At 38.6% G+C, this 11,746-nt stretch overlaps 1 protein-coding gene across 4 annotated transcripts in view; it reads right to left on the bottom strand.

Annotated features, from left to right (window-relative positions):
- Positions 1 to 1,118: 1,118 nt before the first annotated feature.
- LOC148655355 (anoctamin-4) overlaps positions 1,119 to 11,746 on the bottom strand; it is a 121,668-nt gene continuing 111,040 nt past the window's right edge. For 3 of the 4 annotated variants that reach the window (XM_088645927.1, XM_088645928.1, XM_088645929.1), the window contains 6 exons: positions 7,637 to 7,789; positions 7,091 to 7,238; positions 5,821 to 5,940; positions 4,761 to 4,866; positions 2,670 to 2,880; positions 1,119 to 1,764 (listed from right to left, as the gene is read on the bottom strand). In XM_088645927.1, coding sequence (XP_088502053.1) covers positions 2,689 to 2,880; positions 4,761 to 4,866; positions 5,821 to 5,940; positions 7,091 to 7,238; positions 7,637 to 7,789 — 719 coding nt within the window. In that variant the 3' untranslated portion in view covers positions 1,119 to 1,764; positions 2,670 to 2,688. Of the gene's footprint in view, positions 1,765 to 2,669; positions 2,881 to 4,760; positions 4,867 to 5,820; positions 5,941 to 7,090; positions 7,239 to 7,636; positions 7,790 to 11,746 lie in introns of those variants that run through there. The other variant, XM_088645930.1, reaches the window with a different exon arrangement.

Genomic DNA, 11,746 nt, shown 5'->3' with positions numbered 1-11,746 from the left:
GGGAAGTATGACTGTTCATGCTGTAAACGTCAATGGACCTCATTGTAAACCACAGAGTATTAACTATCGTAGTTCAGAGTCTAGTGGGGTAATCATTTAGAATCTCGCTTTCAGACTAGATATGTTTCTGGAAACAAAACGTCTTCATTTGCAGATATACGTGTTAGAAGTTCTCAAACTGAAGTAATTTTGATTTTGTGATGTACTGCACAGCAGTGCCTTCATTAGACATGATCTGTCCGCCATCCACAAGTGCTTCATCAGGAGAAGTCTTGAGGTAAACTGAAGCCTCATCCAGCAGACAGAGGGTACGAAGCAGGACTGTACCCTGGGCCATTAAATGGCACAGCTACCATGTCTTTGCAAGGCTGGAAAAAACCCACATGGACATGGGAAGGAGAACAGACGAACTCCACACAGAAGATGACCCTGTCTAGATTTAAACCCAGTACCCCGTAATGTGCTATGTGACCCTCATCCGACAGAAACGATGTGAAACACTATTAATCTTCTCCTTGTCCTGGGAATAACAGGAAAGGATTAATGAAGCCACTGTTGATATGAAAGCCTTAAATCCCATAATCAGAACGGTGTCGATTGCTATTTGAATGTTTACCATTGTCCTCTCATGTCTAATAAATCACCATTCCTAAATGTACGGTTACATACATATCAAGACAAAAAGCACCTCAAGGTTTTGAAAATTCCAGTTTTGCTATAAAAAGTAAAGAAACATGTCTTGAAAATTGTTTATAGGACCTTAATTGAATTTGAACTGTGCATCTACCTCCATGAGAGGATCATACTCACAAAATATCCATAAACTTACCCTTGTGCCTGCCTTCACACACAGTACCCTGAAAGTGTTAAGTGTGATATAAATTGTCTATGTTGTTTATTTCAGGCCACGTAATGGTAATGTAGAGGTTTAATTTTAATTTGTTTACTTATAAAAAGGTAAACATGGGGTGTAAGAAAATATGTTGTGATTAGGACACTAAGATTTATTTTGCAAGTCCAAAAAATTAAACTGAGTACTTGTAAAAAGGCACAGTATTTAATTTTTAATTGTTTTTTTCCTGAAAGCATCTGAGTTTTAAACAATCTCAACCCACTGGTACAGTTCAGATGCATATTTATTTTAAATTATTTATTGCATTACAATATACAAGCAGTAAACATGGCTTCATGTTTGTGAACTGATCCTTAAGTTTCATGAAAATTCAACATTCTCTTAAATATTTGGCTATTTACAAATAAGCATTTTAATGACATATCATAAATCTTTTAAAGGTCCTGAAATAAAAAAAAAGGACAGAATTGTAAACAGGAGTTTCATTGGGTACAGTGGAAGAAGAGTATTGTGTACTAATGCACAGAGTATTTATGATTTTACCTTGTGCAAAAGTTTACAGTTCTATCTATTTACATTCAGTCTCTGAAGATATGTAAAACCATTATGGAAGATGTGATATCTGAGAAAAGTAGCAAATTGTTGTAAAATGGTCAATAATACAACGTTTTTTGTCCAAGTACAAATTTGCGTACATTACTGCATTGACAGGAACATGCTTGCAGTGTTAGAAACAGTTAATGTTGTATTTGTTGTTTGCAAAGTTGTTCACAGTACACTCCTTAGTAAATGTGCTGATCAGCTTGCCTTGTAAAACATCTCCTGACATGCACTGAGGTTGCATTAGCTCATTCCCCAGAAGCAGACGGGCTTCAGAACAGGAATACGTAAACAGAGGACGTGGGCTTCACCTGCAGTTCAAAATTACAATACAAACACATTTCAAAGCAGTGCTCACGAGCAAGAGGAAGGTTATTCTGCTGCAAACGTTTGTCAGCTTAGGTGAGGGTGAAAAGTGGGTAGTACTGCAAGTGGTAAGGGACTGATAACAGGTTACAATGAGGAGTATTTTTTAACACAGTGTGGAGCTTTTTTTGTCGTCAGTGTTTGAAGGCTAGCCCTCCTCAGAGTATCTGTCCAGAGAGACTGACACCACTGACTTGGGCTTCTTAGTTACGTGTGCTTGACCTTTTCCTGAGTAAGCCTTTGAAGGTATTGTACATCCACAATACTGCATCCCTGACTCCAACACTCAAGCCAGTCCAGGAGATAATTGATTGGCTCTTAATGTTGTTCCAAGATATGGAAAGAGGGGGGGGGGGGAAAGTAATCCTTTTTTTCCCAACAACAGTGATGAGATTAATAGAAGGAATTTAAACATTTAGCCATTTTATGAGCTCTTTCAGTGGCATCAACAAGTGCAGCCGGACAACCAAACAAATGCTGAGACAATTATCTCCAGTTTGACTGTGGTCTCCATGCCCTGGTCCCATGGGCCTGTGTTTCTGCTGGTGCACCAGATCCCTCAGTTAGGTTAGAAATCAGCTTTCTGATGGTAAAGACCACATGCTATAGAGGAGATGAGATACACTGGAGTGTGAGGTCATGTTTATCAATCAAACCAACTGCTGGGCCTGTTAAACGATGGTGGACTTGCCTGGAAGTAACCCAGCACCTGAAACTCTCTGAGATTAGGGCAAGAGGTCCCAGATTGCTCTGTTTTAGCCAACACTGTTAGTTCAAGGGAAAACATCCAGCATGGCTCTCCACAGAAACTTTATGAACCATGGGAAAGGAAACAGGCCATGCCATGTACCTTAAAGCACGTGATCCACTCAGGGCCATTCATTGTTATGGGTTTTTCCATTCTTTTTTCTCTCGTTCCGCTCCTTCTGAAGACGCTCCAGCTCGGCTTCATACATCATTTCCTGAATGAGGTACTTTTCCCTGCGCATCCGATCCCTCAGGTCTTTGGGCAGGTCTGGGATCAGGTAAGAAATCAGGTTTTTGATGGTAAAGACCAAATGCTACAGAAGGAGATAAAAGACACTGGATGAGCAACAGTGTCATGCCACGTGCTTGTGTTTTAACAATGCAGGGCACTGTGGGTTATTCACATTGCTGCTCTGGGATTGCAGTTGGACGTGCATCTCTGAAACACTCGCAACACAAGTCCTACAGTAAATGCTCTGCAATGTGGCCCACAGCAGCAGTTCTCAGCCTCAGGGTCGCTGCGCCTAATACTACAGGGAGGGTCTGTGGAAAAGAAAAATGTGCCATGGAATCAGATTGGGAAGACAAACCCGACATCACTCCAACCTGACACCCATCTCAGAAGCCAGTGAAATCATCAAGTCACACAATCAGTTCAGTTCAGTTTATCTGTCATATGCACAAGTGCAACGAAATGCTTATTTTCATGTATGCTTCAATACACAAACATTAAGGAAATACAAAACTTAAACACAGAACAGCTGCAGCAACAACAATGTAGTTCAATAACAGTCAACTTAAATAAAACTCAGAACAAGCAGTGTGCAAAAACAAAAACATCAGTGTGAGTCAGTTGTAGAGCTAGAATTCAATAATCTGACATTTTGCAGTTTCCACACATTCGTGTGCAGGCAGCCCTATGCTTCCAAAATAGAATTGTTGAGGCAATAAATACTAATCACACATAATTTAAGATGCGTACATTGCAAATGATTACTGAGTGTAGATTGTTGCTGCTGTTTTTTAAAATGCTCATAGGAACTAGAATGTAAAGTAACAACTAGCAGCATGTGGTGTGTCTGGAAGGTTTGTTTCCAGAATTCTTTCCGCAATTTGTCTGAAAATTGAAAAGGGATCCACACATTCAAAATGTTTTGTACCTGCTGGTCTAGAGCATTCTGTGAAAGCCGATATTTTTGGCTGATGGCAAGGGTGGAGAATAGCATAAATATTAATTATCAATACGCTGAAATCCAGAAATGATTGAAGCTAATTTTTAGTTGTCATTGTAATCTGAATTGCAGGGGGGGTTGGAGGACACACACTGACTGAAATTGTCCCAGAAATGCATTAGGATTTATGAGGCATGAAACAGTACTTTGATGATGCCTGCAATTTCCCTCGGGTATAAACTCCAAACTGTCGGCAGAATTCAGATAGCAGACTGAGCTACATATATCATTCTGAGGGGCTAATTATCTCACTTGCACTAATGGCATTCTCAAATATATTGCACTGTTATCAGTGGAAAATCAATGACCAAAAATAGTTTTGTATTAGTCAATGAGGCCTAGAATACAAAAAAAAAATCTGTACAACACAGTGAATTTGACATTTAATGTAATGAAGTGTCTGTCATGACAACAATTTAAATTTTATTTCTGTTGCATGAAGAAACAAATGTTTGAAATTTGCCAAACTGTGCAAAAACATATTACAAAGAGGAACACCAATAACTTATAAAACAAAAAAAGTGTTACCTGATTTTGTCATTATCAGATGAAGGGACAGTTGAGTGTAAACTGACAAGAGCTACAAGAAAATTCTCAAGATTTATAATAAACAAAATCAGATACATACAGTATAGAGACTTACAAGTGTCTTTTCTTTAATTATATTGAAATGGACGAAGGAGGCACAGTACAGAATATCCCAATTTGGTATCATCAATATATTTTATATGTATGTTAAACTTAATCTTAGTATTACGTTTTTTCTGTCTATATGCTGCGCAGTATGAAACAGTGGCTTGCATAAGAATACAGCCAGGAGATACTTGGGTCCCATGCCAGTCTTTGTGCAGATGCAAGTATAGATATAGGAATGTGAAACAAGTTTGGGAATAGATGTATACTGAGAGCCATGAAAAACTCAACGCCCCCAAGAAGGCGTATGAATGTTAAGGGACTCTCACCTCAAACACTATAATGAAAGCCAGCCGAGCAGCTAGGACATGCCAGAACTGCAGGGTGTAGGTATAGGGCTGTTTGGAGTTTGGAGGTTCTCTATAATCTCTGTATCTGTTGGGGGGTAAAAGGCAGCAGGTTTAATCATCTTCCTCCCATGTCAACAGCAGCTGACACAGAAGGATACAATGAGCACAGAAACACAAAAAAGAGTAAAACAATGGCTAGCACACTTCTGTCTGTTTAGCTTTGAGTGAAACAAATGAAAGTTTGCAGAGTCCTCAGAAGCTCATAACATTCTGTACTGTTAGGAGGTTAAGGGAGTTGTGCTGGAGAGTTTGTACGTCTGTAATGCGGGAGAGTCAGAGAGGATTCGAGAGAGCTGTGCTGAAGAGTTTATACATCTGTAATGTGGGAGAGTCAGAGAGGATTCGAGAGAGCTGTGGTGGAGAGTTTGTACCTTCTGTAGTGTGGGAGACTGGGACTGGATTTGAGAGAGTTGTGCACTGAGGCCAGGCAGCTGGTGCTCGACACTTTCCCATATACAGGTAACTAGTCTTAACTGACACTCTCCTGAACAGCACCTTGTTTAGCATTTAAACAGACAGAAATATGAAGCTGGAAGAGAAATCTTTTCTTTTTTTTTTTTTTTAGCTGCAATACAATGAAATAAGCAAAATAATTTATCTAGACTAAGCATTTTTATAGTGTACTTCAGCAAGGTCTTAAGTGTACAGTTGTATTATCAAAGAATAACCTTCAAACAATGCCTGGCAGTTTAATGAGTTTTTTTATTTTCAAAACTAGATAATTTTACTCTTTTTGTTTTTAAATCTCAGTATAGTATTTCCTTTCTCTCTACACTACATTATCCATGTTGAGTAGTTTCTCTGACTGTGACCAGCTTGATACTTGAATAAAAACAGGATCCAATCTCCTTATTCACTCAGGCATTAGAGATTACGGCCTTATTTTAACATTGTAATCGTGATGTGCAAGACTGGAAAATTTTGTTGATGATTTCATGATGGTATTTCTAAACCTTTTTTGTGCTGAATATTTTCCAACCTGCAGTATTTAATAGGTGAACCAAACATGTCTGTCCCATCTGTCCTGGGCTCTGAGCGGTTTTCAAAATCTGAGACTTGGAAAATGGACAGGGTGGCATTGACGTATCCCACCATGCACCTGGAGAGCAAGGAAACATGGATTTATGTGACAAGAGTGCCTTGTGTTAGGAACACTGTGCAACATACCCAGCCTATATAGGAGAGTACTTGGCCCAGGCACACTGGTAAATATATCATATGCTCACAGGAAATTCGAACATGAAATACATTCTGGAAAAAGAGCATCAGAGAGGTTCATATTTTCCATTGTGCAGCCTTACAGATAAACCCATTTCCCTGGTGTGCTGGTTAGAGCCAATACAAATGAACAAAAGTTACAGGCTTGTAGCCTGGCAAACACATGAACCTTCCAGATAACCAATGCTCACTGTTATGATCGACGAAAGTTTAATTGTTCTAGATAGGAGGAAGATATTTTTTTCAGATAAGTTCTCATTTGTGAAACATACTTCCAAATGAGTTTTCCCTTAGCCTATTAGAAAAGACTCTGTGAGTGTATGAGCTGTTGACCATCACATGCACGATGGCGAGTCCAGCACTAGAGGCAATTTAGAACTGCGGCTAAAGACAAATAATGTGATTCATACTTGTGCCAACAGGCCACTTCTGTTCGTATGATAAAGAACTTCACATCTTACAATCTCACAAAAATATAAAAAAATAGTCTCATTACTTCTGCCAGTTTCTACAGAAAATGCTGGTAATTTTCTCTTTACTATAACTGCATACCATTTCATAATACAGTGAGATTTCTTTTGTCCCTTTTTAACTTTTTGACACGGGTCTCTTCCCGAGTCACATATGTCTTCAATGGCCTTTAAGTACTGCATAATCAGAAGGGCAACACTAAGAAGGTGTAAGTTGTGCGTTGCATATTTTTAACAGCATTATGAGAGATCCATGGTTAATGGACTCCATTTTATGAAAATTTATTTTAAAAGAAATTAAGGAAACATGATTCTGGAAACATATCCTGAGTTTGTGACATTCTGAGTTTCACCGTGTGGATGGCTGTAGTTTCTACCTAAGCACTGAGACAAATTTTCAACAAATGACACTATGTTAACAGTGAATTTTAATCACAGAAGCAATGTTTTCCTGATCTCCTACTCTCTCTGTTTGAACCCAGATTTGCAGTGGTTTAATGTGTATTCTAATTGCTTCCAATGAAGATAACAACAACAAAAATAAAGATACCAATTACTGACTTTTCTCCAGCTTGGCCTTGTCCTGCACATGGTCCATATTTGTAGGCATAGACAAGTCTGGGGATGAAGTCTGAGGTCACGGCAATGACAAAAGCATTTGTAATAACGGAGAGAATTCCTATACCCTCCAGAATCCCATACCAGATTCCTGAAAAAACAAACACATTTGGTATCATCCTACACAGCTGTCAGGTCACTTTTATACCTTAGTCTGATCAGTGGAGGTATCAACAAGAAATACAAACCGGAGGACAACAATGAAGACTAAACTGAAGTTTACATTAAAACTGAGAAGAGCAGGCACTTTGTCACACAAAGTGTTGTCAAAGTCTGGAACAAGCTACCCAGTCATGTTGCTGAAGCCAGTATGCTGGCTCTTCTCCCCAAGACACAGGGAAACACAAATCCAGTACATTTAGCTAACAAACATCAACATCAACATAACAAACAAGGTTATACAGTATAACATGAGATTAACTTGTTCATTTGTTAGTGTTAATTTTAAACCACAGCATACATCATTTCAGGGAAAGAAAAACATCTTACCGATGTCTTTGGCTCTTGAAGCTAAAGGTCGTCTCCACTGAGTAACAAATTTGTAAGCGTCCAGTCGGATCTCAATGATGTTGTTCAATAAGGCCAACACAGGAGCCAAAGGAAATGCAGCCACAAATATGGTGGTGAAGCCAAACTGCAGAACTAAAGCAAGCAGATATCCAAAGTTTCGTTAAACACAACCTCATAAAATTCCACACTGGAACAAAAAAAGACGTTCAGCACCTGATAAAGACAGTTGTGCTTGTGCATCAAAAAGCTTTGTTCATTTTGACAATGAAGATATCTTTAGAATTACTTCATTAAAACCAGCATACACTGGGGTCCCAGAGGGAGTTTTACCATCTCAGAATAATGGGATTATGAACAAGCCTAGGCACCGTCAGTGTTCATGTCACACTAAAATAAGATTGAACTAGGGTTGTCTTGGCATGTCTTCTGTTTTAGACACCTGAACACATGAACTCTTTCATAACATAATTGCTAAGTTCTTGTAAAAACAGCGCCAGGGCTCCAGAAACAAGATTTCACACCTTCCTGTCACAGATGGCAAACATTCCTAATTAAATTTCCCCTTCATGGTAGTTAATTGGAAAGGATTAAAGCAAAACAATACAGCTTTATACTAATGTAGCAAAATAATCTGCGCAGTGTATTCTCATTACTCAAGAGGGATGGGCAAACACTTCACAAAAGCAAGCAGCCGTCTTTCTCACAGCCTTCTTTATCTCTAACATTTCTGGGTTAGATCTGGGGTTTAATTGTTCTTCGCATGGTCTGATGACACTGCAGAGGCTGTGTGAGTCACAGCAGTAGACAACAGAGCCTTCAAGGGGAAGAAGAGGAAAATAATAATGGTCATAGTTCTAGCTATACAGTAGGACAGATGAGTATATAACTCATCATCGTGCTTGTGTGTGTCTCAGTTCAATATGGTGACTTTTTTATATATCTTGGGTCTGAATGCCATATTAGAGTTTGGTGTTCTGTGGATAAATACTGAACCTTATATGTCTGAGATTTCAGATATAGCTTGTGCTTAAGAGCTGTTGAGTTAGCTCATTATAATGCCACATCACAATCATTCAAGCCAAGTGTAAGTTTAAAATTTCATTTGCTTTTTTATATTACCTTCTGCTTTGTGTCTTCCTTATAATTTATTTTCCCAGTCCATTTTATGTTCCAACTGTCCTATCCCATCATTATATTTTAACAATGAATCATTGTCATTCTACCTTTTATCTCTGTTCTTTCAGTTAAATTAGTGAATGTTCCTCATGCACGTAGCTGTGTTCACTAGGTAGTTACATTGTTTTGTCTTTTTTCTGAATCACTTCTGAGTCTCTTATGTGATCCAATCCTTTCAGTGGACAACGCCTAATGTGTATGTGTCACTTCCTGTGATGAAAAGCACACGTTCCTATCAGATCATGGTACAATGTCGGGATTTGATTAGTGCAGTTGTGATCTCAGGTATATAAGTCCACCTGAGCCATGGGCAAGAGAGGAAAAAAGGGAACAGAGAAGGCAAGCCTACAGCCATGGGGGAGACTTCAAAAACTCCTGTGCTGCTCTATAGGGCTATGGGAGATAAATCCTCCTGCAACCAGAAGTGAAATGTTATTATCTTAACATTCTCTGTATAGTATTATTTTTGTAGTAGTAATTACAGAAAATTGTATTAATTTTGTCTTGGGCCTCTGTCCTCTCTTTCAAATCAAGACAAGAGAAATTAACATTAAAAGATGTTTCCTAAAGAGAACCATTTTTTAATTTTACTTTCTCTAGGTTTCTAATACAAGTCTCATGGCCATTGTATTCTCATTGCTGTAAACTGTGATTTACATGAATTTATAACATGATTGCCATATTAAAAACTAAAGCTTTATTTCTTTTAAAACAGTGTTCTGCAGCTTTTACTACTCAGAGTTTTATATCAAGTACCATGGTTAAACAAAATCGAACTGCATCCTTAAAGCCAATTCAGACAATTCCCCACCTTCTAAATTGAAAAGTCTGTGATCAATCAGAACTCAGTCTGTGGTTCTTAGATTATTTTTCATCATTTACATCTAAAAAACACCTCTGGTTTCCTAACCTTGGGGTGGTAGTGTCTGAGAGTTTCATTTTAAGAACTAATAGAATAGATCTACTCATTCACAGCAGTAGGGTGTCTAGGGTTCGGATTTTCTTTCCTTTATTTAACCAGCCTGCAAACTGCAAATCTAAGTTTAAGGAGAAATGTGTTTTTCAAGAGATAAGTCACTTAAATTACATTAAAATGAAACTCATTCTTTGAGTTCCGTGATTTTGGTGTACACGGGACTAGGTTTTAAGGTTGTAAATACAAACAAAAAAGTAATCAAAGTAAAGGAATTTGTGAAGAAGTTTCCCACTGAAAATAGAAATTGTTTGCAAACGCAGGTTAATAATTCATAGTAATGTAGTGGGAATATAGTTCCAGTTTCATACATTCATTTTTGTAACACACAAGTAATTTCACAATATTTTCTTAATGCTGACTATTTTACAGGTGAATCAGCTCGAAGATGCAATAATCTGATATCAGCATTTAATATTTTAAGCCTGGGCGGATTCACAACAGTATTAGCCATGCAGCTTCTGAAGCTTTCACTGCCCCTGACGATAATACTGCATGTACAGTTTAAAAACAACACCGGATGATTTATTTTCAATCTAGGAATGGTTTTGTAGCCAGCAACCTCAGTAACTCTTCATCTTGTGCATATGTAGGAGACAATTTTGCTAATTAAATAGCATATTTGATTTCACACAATTTTTGAACTGTACACATGTGTATCGTTATAGCATCGTGCAGCCTGGTCGTAAGTCCAGGCTTCCCAGCGACATGCAGATTCCTGCTGAGTTTTGAGAGCGCCCCTCTCAGCAGGAATGGTTGTAATTAGTGCGACGCCGGTAGCGCTGTGCAGTATTGATGAAGGGGAGTGAGAATTGGCCTTTCTCAGGACACATCGATTACAGCAGCGCTGACTCCTGGCCCTGGGAGGCTGCACATTTCAGCAGTTTTCCTTCCAGCTCGGCTTTTAACTAATTAATGGAACGAGATATCGCGTCCCTGCGTGTTCAGGTCTTGGGTCACTACTGCTCTTCAGGGCCAGCGATGGCTGTGACCCCAGAGATAAGATATCTGCTGAACCTGCAGCGAGGAACAGTCTAGGGATAGCACACATCTCTCCAGGCTCCTACCTTCTTAATGTTATGACGAATTTGGCCACGCCAGTCAATCACATTAACATTGTGTCAAGTTTGACGTCCAGGTTATGCCCATAACAAACAGAAAAGTATAAACATTGTTGATGTGTTTTTACCTGTTTTCTTCTAGATTTATCTGTTTATACAGGGGTGTTCCCTCCACAGCAGAACATACACTTCACCACATACTACAGTATATATACTGAGCACTGTTACACTACTGTATATGATGAAACTATACTGTACCTTTATTCGTGGCTATGATTTTTAATTTTTTTTATTTATAGTAAAACAAACAGTATGATTGTACAGTACTTTAAACAGAATTGAAGGTAATAAAAAATTAGATTACCAAGTAAGCAAATATTTCTTTTGGCCATAACTACAAGCAAAAAATGACAGATGCAAGACTAACTAATTTTGTTTGCAAAAAATATTTTTTCATAAATCTAATTAGATTCATAACTTACCACACATTCTACATAAAAGGGGAAATGCACACGGCAACATTTTGGTTTTGCAGATCTGAACAGGTTTGATCCCATAATATTGGCAATTGACTATATTGCATTTTAGAAGTCTGGTAAAATTCTAACAATGACTAAATGAACCGACGAATAGAAAGGGACAGAGTACTAGGTGCTTCAGCTTTAACTCTCCTGGCTGAGGAAATGACAGTGCTGGTCTGAGTACAGAGCTGCCATAACCTCCCTCACTTACAAGGAATGAGTCAGGGAGGCAGCTGTGAGGGTGTAGCTGGGTAGGAGGGAGGGGAGCTGGAACAGACGTGCACAGAGTTGTGGGCAGCCAGGGAGTCTCTTTACACGGGAAAGTGGGAATGCAATATTGGAATTTGACCTCCTCCCG

The sequence above is a fragment of the Lepisosteus platostomus genome, chromosome 9 (genome assembly GCF_059453375.1).
Source record: "Lepisosteus platostomus isolate fLepPlt1 chromosome 9, fLepPlt1.hap1, whole genome shotgun sequence".
Lineage (NCBI taxonomy): Eukaryota > Metazoa > Chordata > Actinopteri > Semionotiformes > Lepisosteidae > Lepisosteus > Lepisosteus platostomus.
This window is presented reverse-complemented; position numbering and strand designations above follow the sequence as displayed.